The 14,673-nt window shown below is 37.2% G+C and overlaps 1 protein-coding gene and 1 non-coding gene across 6 annotated transcripts; one reads left to right on the top strand and one right to left on the bottom strand.

Moving 5' to 3' along the window:
* Nucleotides 1-1,326: 1,326 nt before the first annotated feature.
* TRNAL-AAG (transfer RNA leucine (anticodon AAG)) lies at nucleotides 1,327-1,407 on the top strand. The gene has a single exon. It is a non-coding gene; the product is annotated as a tRNA-Leu (tRNA).
* Nucleotides 1,408-1,623: 216 nt separating this feature from the next.
* On the bottom strand, nucleotides 1,624-14,120 carry LOC127810132 (alpha-ketoglutarate-dependent dioxygenase alkB). Of its 5 annotated transcripts, XR_008025367.1 has the most exons (10): nucleotides 13,821-14,119; nucleotides 13,565-13,716; nucleotides 12,643-13,001; nucleotides 11,772-11,910; nucleotides 11,497-11,563; nucleotides 11,279-11,400; nucleotides 8,673-8,815; nucleotides 8,309-8,590; nucleotides 4,726-8,216; nucleotides 1,759-1,901 (listed from the first exon to the last, which is right to left on the bottom strand). XR_008025367.1 is itself a non-coding variant. In XM_052349405.1 (7 exons), the coding sequence occupies exons 1-7, from the start codon at nucleotides 13,925-13,927 to the stop codon at nucleotides 1,762-1,764; spliced, it is 1,086 nt and encodes a 361-aa protein (XP_052205365.1). In that variant the 5' UTR covers nucleotides 13,928-14,119; the 3' UTR covers nucleotides 1,624-1,761. The 5 variants fall into 5 exon arrangements, 1 of the variants encoding a protein (XP_052205365.1); XR_008025369.1 differs by lacking the exon at nucleotides 8,673-8,815 and having other exon boundaries at nucleotides 13,821-14,120; XR_008025368.1 differs by lacking the exon at nucleotides 4,726-8,216 and having other exon boundaries at nucleotides 1,764-1,901.
* Between the last annotated feature and the right edge of the window lie 553 nt (nucleotides 14,121-14,673).

Below are 14,673 nucleotides of genomic sequence, written 5' to 3'. Positions count from 1 at the left end.
GGTGTGCAATAAACCCATTTGGGTTCTTTCCAATAGATTGCAATGGGCTCATCACCCAACATGTGACCAACATAGAGAAAAGAAAAAGAAGAAAAATAAAAAGAAAAGTTTAATAGAATCTAAATCTAGATTCCATCAAACTTAGAATTGAAAGAGAGAGAGAGAGAGAAGAAATAAATCCATATGTGAGTTTCGTTAAATCTAGAACATAAAGAAAGAGAATCCAATGAGAAGAATGAAGTTTTTGACAAAATCCAAGAAAAAGAAGAGGAAAAGGAAGAACTTAAGAAGAAGAAGAAGAAAAGAAAGGTTCTAATGAAGAAGAAGAAGAAGAATGAGGAGGAGAAAAAGAATGAGAGAGAGTCTTACCACTATTGTCTCCCTTGTTGTTGCCACCATTGTCGACCATTTGAAAAGAGAGAAAAATTTATTATTATTGTTTCCGTTGCTATTATTGCTACCATGATCGGCAATTTGAGAGAGAGAGAGAGACGAAAGATATGATAAAAGAAAAATGTAAATAAAAAGTAAGAAAAAAGTGTTTAAATATAGGCACATATTAGTTATTTTTTAATATTGAACAAGTTAATTAATGATGAGAAAAAAATTGTAAAATCACATTAAATCTTAAACATTAAGAGCATTTTTAATAATTATCTTAGATCTCAAAGGTATTACATAGAATTTTTCCTAATTCTAAATATCTTTAAAGTTCGTAATTATATGTTTTAGTAATATTATTATATTATGGTATACCAAATACTATATTATACACTAATTTCACATTTTTGAAGACAAATAACAAGTAAATTGAGTCATCATTTTTCCCGATTGTACTTTTTATAATATCCATTGTTTTCACTTGACCTATTAATATTCATATTTTTATTTAATCGCCTTTCAATCTCATTAATATACATATCTAGAATATATATATCCCATAATTGAGATTTTTTGTGCAATACACAAAAATAATCTTAATATGAATAATTACTTCTATATATAAATATGAAGATGGTACTTTTATCTATCTAAAAAGATGAAACATTAAAAAGTTTAGCAAAATTATAGTTAGAACTTAGTGATTTTAACGATGAGTTAATAAGAATAAGTAATGATCAATTAAATTAACGAGACAAAATGTAATGTGATGGATCATTAAGGTTGGGGTTTGGACATGGCTCCTACATTACTTTACATCTTTGACATTAACACTTTGTCCGTCTTGAAAAATCAAAATTTGGAAAGTACCCTTGACTTAGGTTAGTGTGCAAATGAAGAATTAAATAGATTTAAAATTATTACATACAGAACCATCCAGCAACAGTGGAGATGGCCGAGTTGGTCTAAGGCGCCAGATTAAGGTTCTGGTCCGAAAGGGCGTGGGTTCAAATCCCACTCTCCACAGGAAACGAGAACTTTTTTGGCTGAATTCTTCCTTCCCACCGAGCTTATTTCCATGGCTGACGAAGCCAAGAGGAGCATCATGCTTTATTATTATTTTTAATTTTATTTTTTGTGGGCGCAAGCGATATTTCGTGTTGTGCTGAAGCTAAACATCTTATGCTCATGTTGTGTTACTTCCAATGCGATGGCGTCTTGCTGAGGAACCATGGGGACACTAGGGCTCAGTGATAAAAGAAACACGACCAGATGATTGAAGTAAAATTGCTATTACAAGAATGAACGATCTCTAAGTTACCGTCTTGAATTCATCAAAAAAGAAAAAGACAAAAAATTAAGGAATAAGAAGAAATACAGCTAAAAGACTTGTCTGATATTGATATTGATTCTTGATGTTCTAATGTATTCCAGCAAGGCAAGATCATTTTGGTCTGACAAGTGTCGCTCCAGAGGGCTAATTTCAGCATTTTCCTCGTCTGTGAAGATTCTGGGCACACCTGCAAAACAAGGAACCAATCAGCAGTTGCAGTTGGCTTGTAGAAATTCTGCTCCCCATATAAATCATCATATTGACTAACAAGCATGCTTGGAAATCACAAATTATGCACTATATAGATCCAACTACAGCTTTCAATGGATTGATACAGTATTACTTGTAAACCCCCCGCCGCACATCCCCACACCCAAAAAACAAAAAAACAGAGAAAAGGGAGTAGCAAATCCTCGATAAGCTTCCATCAAAGTGCGAAAGGATATATCTTGACTCTATTTCTGAACAGAAGCCAATCCTGCAGTTTGTGGACGTTTGAAGAGCAATCTAGTTAAATGCTCAAATGGGTATTCTAAATGCTAGAGTTCTCAGGAAACTAAAGTATTATGCATGAGCGCAACTCACATTGCAAATACATCCAAAACAAGGCCATAAATTTCTTAGAACATAAGATGTTCTCTGCTGAAAGTATTAACTCCGAAATCATCAATAAGAACAAGAGTTTACAAATGTTTTCCATACTCTCATGGGTATCCCACACTCACAAAAGAACTAAATCTGAATATTACATTATTCATAGGGAAAGAAAAGAGTGGAAATCCAGCCAGGTCAACAGAGTAGAGTACCATAGGCTATTATAATATCTTCTCCACCTGGCTAAGCAATGCACACCCAACTCAATGGCTCAAGCATCATCACAACCTCCTCTCCATCCATATTTTCTTCAACCTGATAGGAGTGAGAAGTGAAAACTGAACTACAAGAGCCCAATAAATATCCCATGCTCACACATATGAACAATTCAATGCAACATGTCTCTAGCATCTCAAATCAGTCCCTCTCTGGCAAGGGAAATAGCCTCATTCTCATCAATGACTAACCACAATCAACCCAACATTGGATTGATTTTTCATGTGGCATATTCTATCAAGCATCTGACTAATGCACACATAGAAGATTCACCACAATTATTCCTCTTGCAATCTCTCTCCCTCCTTGCCTTTTTACCTTCCTTCTTCACCTCTATCTACTCTCCAATTTCTCCCATGAATTGGTTAGAGATGGTTATTATTACTAGCAGAGAATTTGCCTAACCATCATCTAGAAGCTTCTGATTTTTGACACTTTCTTAATTTCTCACTATTTATTTGGGATAATTTTAGGCGATTATCTCATATACATATGTATATGTGACACTGTTACTGCACCTAAAAGGTGATGATATGACATTGCTACACCCAAAAATGATCTTTATAGACACCTTAATCTCTCTTCTTGCCCTTTGCTCAATCACCCTTTCTCCAGTTTTATATTGTAGCTCGTTAGCTTGATCTCTTTGTGATTTTCACAATTTTGAACCTCCTTTGTTCTTGTAAATGGGCACTAAAATGGCTCATAAGAGTTATGCAAGTTGTCAAGATCTTCACTTAATGGGGCGAAGTTCATACAGCGAGCAAATTGGCAAGGACACTAGGTTTAGGCCACCTCTTGCATGCATACATGGCCTGCAACAAAAGATCATCCACCCACTCACCTTATGATTGAGTGATTGTGAGTTGAAAATCAACAAAACTCAATGTAAAGTTTTCTTCTACAAAGAGATTAATAAAGTCAAGAACCCACCAAATAAACATTAATTTTGTCTTATTACGATGATTTCTAGATTTTCTAGTGAGATCAAAGCTTTGAGGTGATTATGATCTGAATAATTGTTGATTTTAAATTATTAGTAATTTAGTATTGTTAAGTTTAGCTTGAATTATTTTGTTTTTAGTGGAAATCGCATAAACTAACCACTTTACAAATAGTAAATTCGTTTTTATTCCCTTTTTTGTGAAAAAACATTTTAGTCCTATCCAAATAAATTATTTACATCCTATAGCCACTTTCTCAATACTGACCCCACCAACTAATATTTAAATCCAAAACTTTATATAAATATTCAAAATGAAAATAAAAACACTAAAATACCAAAATAACCCTAACCATTTGAACCCCGCCCCCCCCCCCCCCAAAAACTCGATCGTCTCTCCAAACCCAAACCTACGACAGCACTACCGACGGGAACAACGGCCGCCACCGCCAACAACCACCGCCACCATTTCCAATCGCCTACAACCCCAAAGCAGCATCGTCATGAGGTAAGTCTCAACATTTCAGATTTTTTGTAATTGGGTTGGGTGGCGGCGATGGGGCTTTGTTCGAAGCCCTATCCACGCCGGCCGATGGCGATTCAAAGGAAGCCCCATCATTCGATGGGGCTTCGTGCGAAGCCCCCATCGCTCGGCGACTTTGTTGGAGAAGACGGAGCCCGGGTTCAGGCTTCGTTGGATACGAAGCTCGGATTTGGGTTACGACCACCACGTAACCCGAATTTGAAAAATAAAAAAAGAAAAATTACAAATTTTATTATTTTTATTCTTATAATTGATAAGATCTTACTCATATGTCCTATTCTACTTCAATATTGAAAAATGTAAACAAAAAATATATTGTTTGTTTATTTTATTTTTATATCAATTTGCCTATTACACTGCTTCAAGAACAACAAGATCTTGAGTTGAATCTCTGCTCATATGTCCTTTTACACTGCTTCAATAAGATTTTGTTAATTAATAATTTTATTGTTATTTCAAATATAATATATTGAGTTTGAATATCTAGTAGTCTTGTATCTTATTTTAATTTGTCACTTCAACAAATAAATGAATACACCTACTTGCACACTTTGTCAATCTTTTCTTGACCAAGACAATTGTTATTTTTGTATTGTTTTTTTCTTATAGATGGTTGGCCAACAAATTAGGCAAATTACTTATGTTCATACTCACCGAGTAATACCGTCTGGAACACGGGTTACTACTCATTGCAGGATCAAACACCTTGAGACAATGAGGATTGCTCTAAACCGATATGAGCTATTGGATAGATTCCTAGAGGGCCCATTAGGACATTTCTTAAAAACCCCTTCAGCACTCCATTTGACTGCACCGCAATTGATATATAATGTTCTGGTTAGGGAGGTGACATTCCTGGGTGCCCGCCACGATGAAATGTGGTTCGAGATCGGTGGCATGACATATAGGTACGGGAAGCAGGAGTTCATACTTATTATCGGACTTCGATTTGGGGCAATTGATAAAGAAATCCTTGAAATGAGTCCTAGTGCGCTGAATAATTTACATGCGCGACTATTTCCACAACACCAGAAAGGAGTGTCTAGAGACGACATCAAAACCCTACTTAATAACAAAGAGGACCCAGTTTCAGATGATGTCCTGAGATTGGTTTACGTTGTTATGGTTAACTTGTTATTGTTGGGCCTAGATGAGCGTGCACGCGTGGATGATTTTTTGTGGACTATGACTGAGGATTTAGATGCATTTGAGACCTTCCCTTGGGGGACATACGTGTACAGTAAGAGTCAACATTACATTCGAATGGCCACGAGCGAGGACAAGTTGAGTGGTGGAGTTGGGAAAAAAGTAAACATTTATGGTTTTGTGTGGACATTTCAAGTACAAATTACTCTCTTCGTATTGTTTTATATTATAATATTGTATATGATTTGTCTATACTAACTAAATATTTGTTTTGTTTTCTATTATAAATTTTTTTTACTCTCTTCTCTATAGTGGTGGTTGATCGAAAAATTCACATGGATTCAAAATAAATGGGTCATCCCACTATCGAGTGCATTCATTCCCAAGTGCAAAAAGTGATTATAAAAAAAAAGGCCACAAATAAAAAATTACAACGATTGTCTCACGAATGAAGTAAGTGTGCGACTTAACCTAAATTTTATTTATTTTTGTTTTAGGTAATATCTATCTAAATAATACTATGTTGTAGGTATGAGGATTGAGTCCAACACTTGAGCCCACCAATGCTGAGCGGGAAACGGATTTTTGGAGGTCCTTTAACCCTCAGCACTCAGTCAGAGAGTACGTATTCAAATTTGGGGGTGACGAGGATGAGGAGGGTGGTGACGAGGAGCCTATACATGGCCATGGAGATGAGCAGAGAAGGAAGGAGGAGGTTGTACATAAAGAGACAGATAAAGAAGATAGGCAGGAGACAAGACTCCTTGACCAAGCACGGGATATGATTACTATTATTATAATAATGATTTTTATTTTTTTTTGCAATTATTTTTAATGTTTAAAAATTTGTGTGTTCGCCTTTTGCAAATTACCAAGATGCTAAACGTTGGAGATGTTGAAGACGATAGACGAGGAAATAAGTCAAATGAGGACAGAAATGGTTGAAATGAGGACACATTTTGACCGAAAAATAGGTCAAATAAGGATATAGAAATAGGTCAAATGAGTGCCCAATTGCTGCAACTAGAGAGGGCGCAACGTAGTCCGCATATTGACCATTCCCCAGTTCACATCGATGATGGCGATAAGCAGCACCAAGGTGGTGATCAGATATATCCTAATCATCACGATGAGGAGGATCTACATCTGTAGTAAGTTCAAAATTTATACGTTTACATATCAGAATCTGAAGTACAATATTGTAATAGTTAGTTTATGTACAGTTGCAGGAAAAGGATGTGGTTAGGTTGGCAAGTGACCTGTGCGAGCCAAAAAAAAATCGCAATTTTATAAGACACCTTTTACTGATCCTATCCGACCAAAAAAGAGAAAGATGAATGTCGCGGTAGAGGGGTCGGACCCAGTGCCACAAGTGGGGTACAATAATCTTAACCCCCTTGAGGGTGACACTGAGTTCATCGCCTCCAAAGAAAACATTTTGTAAATAACTAGCACCATATAGAATTAAATTAACAATACGTTCTTACATTTACAAATTATAATTCTTGGTTATTGTAGTCGTGACACCGAGTACCTTGAATATCTATCCCCGATTGACTTCCGGTACACAGAGGACATGAGTGAATGGTTGGATGAGGCAACACATATAACTATCAATGTGACGCCCGTCCAACCATTCGCTCATGTCCTCTATGCACCGGAAGTCAGCCGAGGATAGATATTCAATGTACCCGGTATCACGACTACAATAACCAAAAATTAGAATTTGTAAATGTGAGAATGTATTGTTAATGTAATTCTATATGGTACTAATTACTTACAAAATGTTTTCTTTGGAGGCTATGAACTCAGTGTAACCCTTAGGGGGTTAAGATTATCCTACCCCACTTGTGGCACTAGGTTCGACCCCTCCACCGCGACATCCATCTTTCTCTTCTTTGGTCCGATAGGATAAGTGAAAGGTGTCTTACAAAATTGCGATTTTTTTTTTTGTCTCACACAGGTCGCTTGCCGACCTAACCATGTCCTTTTCCTGCAACTGTATATAAACTAACTATTACAATATTGTACTTCAGATTCTAATATGTAAACTTATAAATTTAGAACCTACTACAGATGTAGATGCCTCGTCTTCGTCATCGAGATGACTAGCATATATCTGATCACCACATTGGTGCTGCTCATCCCCATCATCGATGTGAACTGGGGAATGGTCAATATTAGAGATGGCAAACAGGCCGGGCCAGGCCAAATCGGCCCGCTTAAAAACGAGCCAACAGATTGCTAGCCCTAGCCCGGCCCTACACGGGCCCGCCCAAATTTTTTTTTTTTTTTATACCATTTTTGGCCCAGAGGCAGGCAGCGTGAGCGAGAGAGGGCGAGGGGCAAGACTGAGAGCGAGGGGCGCGGGCGACAGAGGGTGAGCGAGGGCGACTGAGGGGCGAGGGCGAGAGCGAGGGGCGCGGGCGCGGGCGAGACAGAGGGCGAGGGCGAGGGCGAGGGCGAGACAGAGGGCGAGCGAGGGGCGCGAGTGAGGACGAGGGCGAGGGCGAGGGCGAGGGCGAGAGTGAGGGGCGCGAGCGACGGCGAGGGCGAGGGGCGAGGGCGAGGGCGAGAGCGAGGGGCCCGGGCGAGACGAGGGCGAGTGAGGGGCGCAGGCAAGGGCGAGGGCGAGGGCGAGAGGCGAGGCTGAGGGAGGGGGTTTGTGGCCGATTAGCGGGCCAGCCTGGCCCGCCACCATTTGGCCCGCCGGGCCAAATCGGCCCGGCCTTAAATGGGCCAGCAAAATGCTGGCCCTAGCCCGATCTCGGGCCGGGCCCATTTTGACATCTCTAGTCAATATGCAGATTGCATTGCGCCCTCTCTAGTTGCAATAATTGGGCACTCATTTGACCTATTTCTATGTCAAAATGTGTCCTTATTTGACCCATTTCTCGGTCAAAATGTGTCCTCATTTCAACCATTTCTGTCCTCATTAGACTTATTTCCTTGTCTACCCTCCTCAACATCTCCAACGTTTGAACTAGCATCTTGGTGATCTGCAAAAGGCAAACACACAAATTTTTAAACATTAAAAATAATTGCAAAAAATAAAAAATAAAAATCATTATTATAATAATAGTAATCATACCCCGTGCTCATTTGGTCCATGTTGTGGACTGTCAAGGAGTCATGTCTCCTGTCTACCTTCTTTATCTGTCTCTTTATGTATAACCTCCTCCTCCCTTCTCTGCTCATCTCCATGGCCATGTATAGGCTCCTCCTCGTCACAAGCCTCCTCATCCTCGTCACCCCCTTCATCCCCAAATTTGAATACGTACTCTCCGACCGAGTGTTAAGGGTTAAAGGACCTCCAAAAATCCGTTTCCGGCTCAACATTGGTGGGCTCAAGTGTCGAACTCAATCCTCATACCTACAACATAGTATTATTTAGATAGATATTACCTAAAACAAAAACAAAAATAAATAAAATTTAGGTTAAGTCACACACTTACTTCATTCACAAGACAATCGTTGTAATTTTTTATTTGTGGTCTTTTTTTTTTTATAATCACTTTCTGCACTTGAGAATGAATGTGCCAGATAGTGGGATGACCCATTTATTTTGAATCCATGTGAATTTTTCGATCAACCACCACTGTAGAGAAGAGAGTAAAAAAAAATTATAATAGAAAACAAAAAACAAAACAAATATTTAGTTGGTATAGACAAATCATATACAATATTATAATATAAAACAATACGAAGAGAGTAACTTGTACTTGAAATGCCCACACAAAACCATAAATGTTTACTTTTTTTCCCAACTCCACCACTCAACTTGTCCTCGCTCGTGGTCATTCGAATGTAATGTTGACTCTTACTGTACACGTATGTCCCCCAAGGGAAGGCCTCAAATGCATCTAAATCCTCATCCATAGTTCACAAAAAATCATCCACACGTGCACGCTCATCTAGGCTCAACAATAACAAGTTAACCACAACAACGTAAACCAATCTCAGGACATCATCTAAAACCAGGTCCTCTCAGTTATGAAACCAAGTCCTCTCAGTTATTAAATAGGGTTTTGATGTAGTCTCCAGACAATCATTTCTAGTGCTATGAAAATAGTTGCGCACGTAAATTGTCCAGCGCATTAAGCCTCGTTTCGAGGATTTCTTTATCAACTACCCCAAATCGGAGTTCGATAATAAGTATAAACTCCTGCTTCCTGTACATGTATGTCATGCCACCGATCTCGAACCACATTTCATCGTGGCGAGCACCCGAGAATGTCACCTCCCTAACCAGAACATTATATATCAATTGTGGTGCAGTCAAATGGAGTGCTGAAAGGATTTTCAAGAAATGTCCTAATGGGCCCTCTAGGAATCTATCCAATAGCTCATATTGGTTTAGAGCAATCCTCATTGTCTCGAGGTGTTTGATCCCACAATGAGTAGTAACCTGTATTCCAGACGGTATTGCTCGGTGAGTATGAACATAAGTAAATTGCCTAATTTGTTGGCCAGCCATCTATAAAAAAAAGAAAAAAACAATACAAAAATAACAATTATCTTTGTCAAGAAAAGATTGACAAAGTGTGCAAGTAGGTGTATTCATTTACTTATTGAAGTGACAAATTAAAATAAGATACAAGACCACCAGATATTCAAACTCAATATATTCTGTTTGAAATAACAATAAAATTAATAATTAACAAGATTTTATTGAAGCAGTGTAAAAGGACATATGAGCAAAGATTCAAACTCAAGATCTTCTTGTTTTTGAAGTAGTGTAATAGGCAAATTGAAATAAAAATAAAATAAACAAACAATATAGTTTCTATTTACATTTTTCAATATTGAGGTAGAATAGGACATATGAGTAAATTGAGATAGAATAGGACATATGAGTAAATTGAGATAGAATTAATATTAATTAACAAGATCTTATCAATTATAGCAAAAGAAAAATAAAAAATAAAAAAAATAAAATTTGTAGTTTTCTTTTTTTATTTTTCAGATCCGGGTTACGTGGTGGTCGTAACTTAGATCTGGGCTTCGTTGGATACGAAGCCCGAACCAACGAAGCCCGACGACTGGCTTCGTCTTCTTCAACGAAGCTGCCAAGGCTTCATTGGAGAAGACGAAGCCCGTCGTCCTCACCGAAGACAGTGGTGATGGGGCTTCGTTCGAAGCCCCATCGACTCCGGCCCAGTCGAAGCCCCATCGCCCCCATCAAACGATGGGGCTTCCTCCAAATTGCCATCGGCTGGCGTTGATGGGGCTTCAAACAAAGCCCCATCGCCGCCACCCAACCCACCGTACTCACCCAACCCAACTACAAAAAATCTGAAACATTGAGACTTATCTCGTGACAGTGCTGCTTTGGGGTTGCAGGCGATTAGAAATGGCGGTGGTGGCTGTTGGCGGTGCCGGTGGCGGCCGTTGTTGGCATCGAGTTTGGGTTTGGAGAGACGATCAAGTTTTTTTTTTTTTTTTTTTTTTTTGGGGGGGGGGGGGTTCCATTAGGGTGGGTTTCAAATGGTCAGGGTTATTTTGGTCTTTTAGTGTTTTTATTTTCATTTTGAAGATTTATATAAAGTGTTGGATTTAAATATTAGGTGGTGGGGTCAGAATTGGGAAATTGGCTATAGGATGCAAATAATTTGTTTGGATAGGACAAAAACATTTTTTCACAGAAAAGGGAATAAAAACGAATTTACTATTTGTAAAGTGGTTAGTTTGTGCAATTTCCATTAAACAAACCAATTGTTCCAAAACTGAAACCCTATAACCAAGCTATTAATTCAATCCTCAAGGAAAATAAAAATTTCAACACGTTACAACTTCGGAAATGTTGAAGGAAACTTACTCCGGACACATAAACCAAACAAGAATTAAGGAGATATAATACCAGCAACATAATTGACTACAACAACAAAGAATGTGAAGCTGTAATTCACAAATATACACAGCTATGGACTTATATTACCTATAATGTTGGTAAAATTTGAGATTGCATGGTATAAAAAAACTAAATATATGGATTTCATAGTAGGCCATATCTAAAAACTACCACGTTATTGATATGAACAGACTATAAACATAAACTGACCGTGAAAACATTCCCTTGCTTCTCCAGCCATTAATACAACATCACCACTCCGAAGGAACATTGCCAGGGGAAGAACCTGTCTAGACTTCCCTCCAAGAAGGAAAATAGCTTTGCAGCCCAAACTGAAAGAAAGGCAAATATAGCTCAGCCTCAACATGATTATCCATCCAGCTGTTATCTATTAAGATTTATCTATAGTATAGATAATTGTATGATACCTCATGCTCACAATAGGTTTACTCCAATCGGCTTCCATGTCATCAAGGTGACCCCCGAGTGTATCACCTAGAATAAGCAAGGCATGAGCATTTTTCCTAACCAACAATACAAGTTTTCAACTTATTTCAATTAATTAATAAATTTTAAAAAACAAACAAGAAGCATATACATGGTAACAAACTCCAAGTGCTGATGATAAATAGACAACCGGAAAGAAAAAGTAGAGGAAAAGAAAATAAAGCATAAATCAAATATACCCATGGCTGAAGATTACCTAAGCCAAAGTAATTCACTATAGCAGCTTCTGGCAGGAAGTTTTCCCCAACCGGCATTGCAGGAATTGCCATTCTTTGGGCCAGTTGACAAAGTGCTTGAGGGATCTTGCTGTGAGGAAGATAAATATCATAATTCCGCTGCACAAACATGCAAAAAAGCCGTTCAGCTGTATGTGCAGAATTAAAATGAGCATGGCATGCAGACAAATGCATAAGGTACCTAAGGCTGAAAATTCTTAATTTCTGGGGCTAAGACATTGTTTAAGGTAATAGAACTCAAAATGGGCCAATTTATCTCAAAGAACCATTTCATACCACGCATCTGGTTGAGGAAAAATTAGTTTGTACTATGAATACAGTATGTCACAGTTAAATAAATTGTACAAACCAAACTCAAACCTACTTAAAGCAACATTATTTCAACAACACAATAAACCCAGAAAATATCACATTAACTAAAACAGCATCTCTTCAATATGGCATATCACAAAATTTTGACTCAAGGTGATTGATGAAAGAACTGCTAATGGACAACAGTCGCAACAGATAATGCAAACATCTTAAAAAGGTAAACAGTCATCAAAAAAAGGAAGAGCAGTAGCACCATAGCGGTGACCTCACAGGCTTAAGTTCAGTAAAACATGGTCCAAATTGGTTGAAATAACCAATGTGGTTGAATCTAGCTACAATGACCATTAAACCAACCAGGCAATATTTCCAAATTTCTCAGACTAGTTATGCTGTCATACATGAAATGGCATATCTCTCCAAGTACTCAGGTTAATAATAGATAACAGACAACAAAAGAAGGCTATGATACTTAATTTGAGACTCAAACTGAAAAAGAATTACAAAGAAATTAGCAATGACCTTAGACCAGTCAAATTGTAGGCCCAGGGTACTCCACCGTAACTTCCGCAGCAAAAGAGATGCTGGTATTGATTTCGATGTGTTTGCTCTTGCTGATGCAACAGATTCCTCATAAAATTTCCATCTAGGACCTTCTACACTGTTATCCAAAGAATTAGACTCAGAAACCCTATCTGCGCTGGGACAACCCTCTTCAACTAAAATTTTTCCTTCTCCAGCAGCAGGAAATAAATCACATACAGGCCCATAAATTGCATTATGGTTTGTTCTATTAGGAGGCTGTGGGAAACTTGTTAAGCTCTCCCTAATCCAGTGGGATTGTTCCTCAACACTGATTGCCCCTGGAAGAAAATAAAACCCTGTGCCCAACAAGAAAAACACATTCAAGTTTTGAAGACAATTTCCGCTCTAAGAAGCTAGTTATAAATAGCAATGGAGAATTTTGAGATGGAAGTTTGCTCTATAAATTGAACTGTAATGAATATATCTCTCGAAAGATTTAACTTTTTGGAGTAAATTCTGAAAGACTATTCATGGCACCTTTACAGTATCTAGTGAAGAGCAAAAATATTGTTGAATATCTCAACTGAAACACTAGAACAACAATAATCACAAAGCCTTTATTCCACTACGTGGGGTCGGCTCCTCAACTAAAAGTCTAAAGATCATATCTAAGAAAATAACATGCAAGTAACAGACAAAGTACAAGCAAGCCGAGAAAATAATCTGAGTGTCAGTAAAATGCACAATCATTGAAATCGCATTTTTATTTCCTTTCACTTGATTGCAATTCCATTTAAACCCATACCAAAAGCCAAAAATTATTTAACTTCGTCGTTCAGACAATTCATAGTGCGAAAAAAGTAAAATTGCAAACCAATATAACTAAGGTTTTTCACTTTTTTTTTTAAATGCTAGCTACCTGGGCGACTCTCCAAGGAAAAGATGGGTTGATCAAAATCACACGAAAGCATGGAAACTCCGGGAGGGAGTTCACCATTGCGGTTGAATGAGTCGAGAATGGACTTGAAATCAATAACCTCTGACAAATCAACTGCTCTGGGTTCCTTCTTCCTGGATTTAGACACAACTATGAGATGCTAGAAAACAAAAAGAAAAAAGAAAAATTACGCAACCAACAAAAAAAAAAAAAAGGAGTTGAAGAATATAAAAAGTACTTTTTGGAAGATTTAGGGTTTTGATCATAATAGAGCTTGTACTTCTTCTCTGCTTTTCTGAAAGCGGTTCGATCTGAATCGTCGGTAACTGCTTCAGCTCCATACATTTTACAGGCTGAGATGTCGAGATTGATCTGAAGCGCCTTAGCTGACGAACTAATGAGGGGTGGGTTTTGTTTGCTAGGGTTTCGGTGAACGTTAGCGGTTCGGCGAGAATAGTTCGACGTTGCTCCTCCGACCACTACAATTCCTTGGTCCGCCCAATGGAATGATGGCCCAAAGAATTGTTTTTTATCTTCGTTTATGATGTTAGTCTGTGTTTGGTTGGGGTTTTAAAATTCAGAAAAGCAAAATATAGTTTTAATTGCCTACCAAAACTATTAGCAAAAATAAAATAAAATAAAATAAAATCTTTATATATATAAAAGTACGATACTTTAAGAAAAAAAAATCTCTCAAAATTTGTATTAATAATTTATATTCAATACTTATTATATTAATAATTTGTATTTAATAATTTATATTAATAATTTAAAATTTTTAATTATTTTGAAATAGTAAGTACTAATTACTGTAAAATTAATAATAAATTTTAAATACACGAGTTTTTCAATGATAATTATGAGTTTTTCAATACATTATTATATGAATATTAAATATTTAATAATCCGTCAATCAATCAAAAATAAATACTATTTATAAATAATATGAATAGACACTTAAATATTAATTAAATCACAAAAAATTGTCTATTAAAGTAAAATAGTTTGCAAATTTTTTTCTTCCAAAAATCTGTCAAGCTATTTTTTGACTCTAAAATTTATATTAAATTTATATGAGTTTTGTAAGAAAT

This window comes from Diospyros lotus, chromosome 9, assembly GCF_014633365.1.
Source record: "Diospyros lotus cultivar Yz01 chromosome 9, ASM1463336v1, whole genome shotgun sequence".
Taxonomy (NCBI): Eukaryota; Viridiplantae; Streptophyta; class Magnoliopsida; order Ericales; family Ebenaceae; genus Diospyros; species Diospyros lotus.
This window is presented reverse-complemented; position numbering and strand designations above follow the sequence as displayed.

Bases quoted from the DNA above. Each gene is read 5' to 3' on its own strand.
- LOC127810132 (XM_052349405.1), bottom strand. From the start codon at position 13,927: ATGTATGGAGCTGAAGCAGTTACCGACGATTCAGATCGAACCGCTTTC. The intron at 13,717-13,820 runs GTACTTTTTATA...GTCTAAATCCAG, and splicing joins AACCCTAAATCTTCCAAAAA to GAAGAAGGAACCCAGAGCAG. The intron at 11,911-12,642 runs GTCATTGCTAAT...ATGTTTGTGCAG, and splicing joins TACAATTTGACTGGTCTAAG to CGGAATTATGATATTTATCT.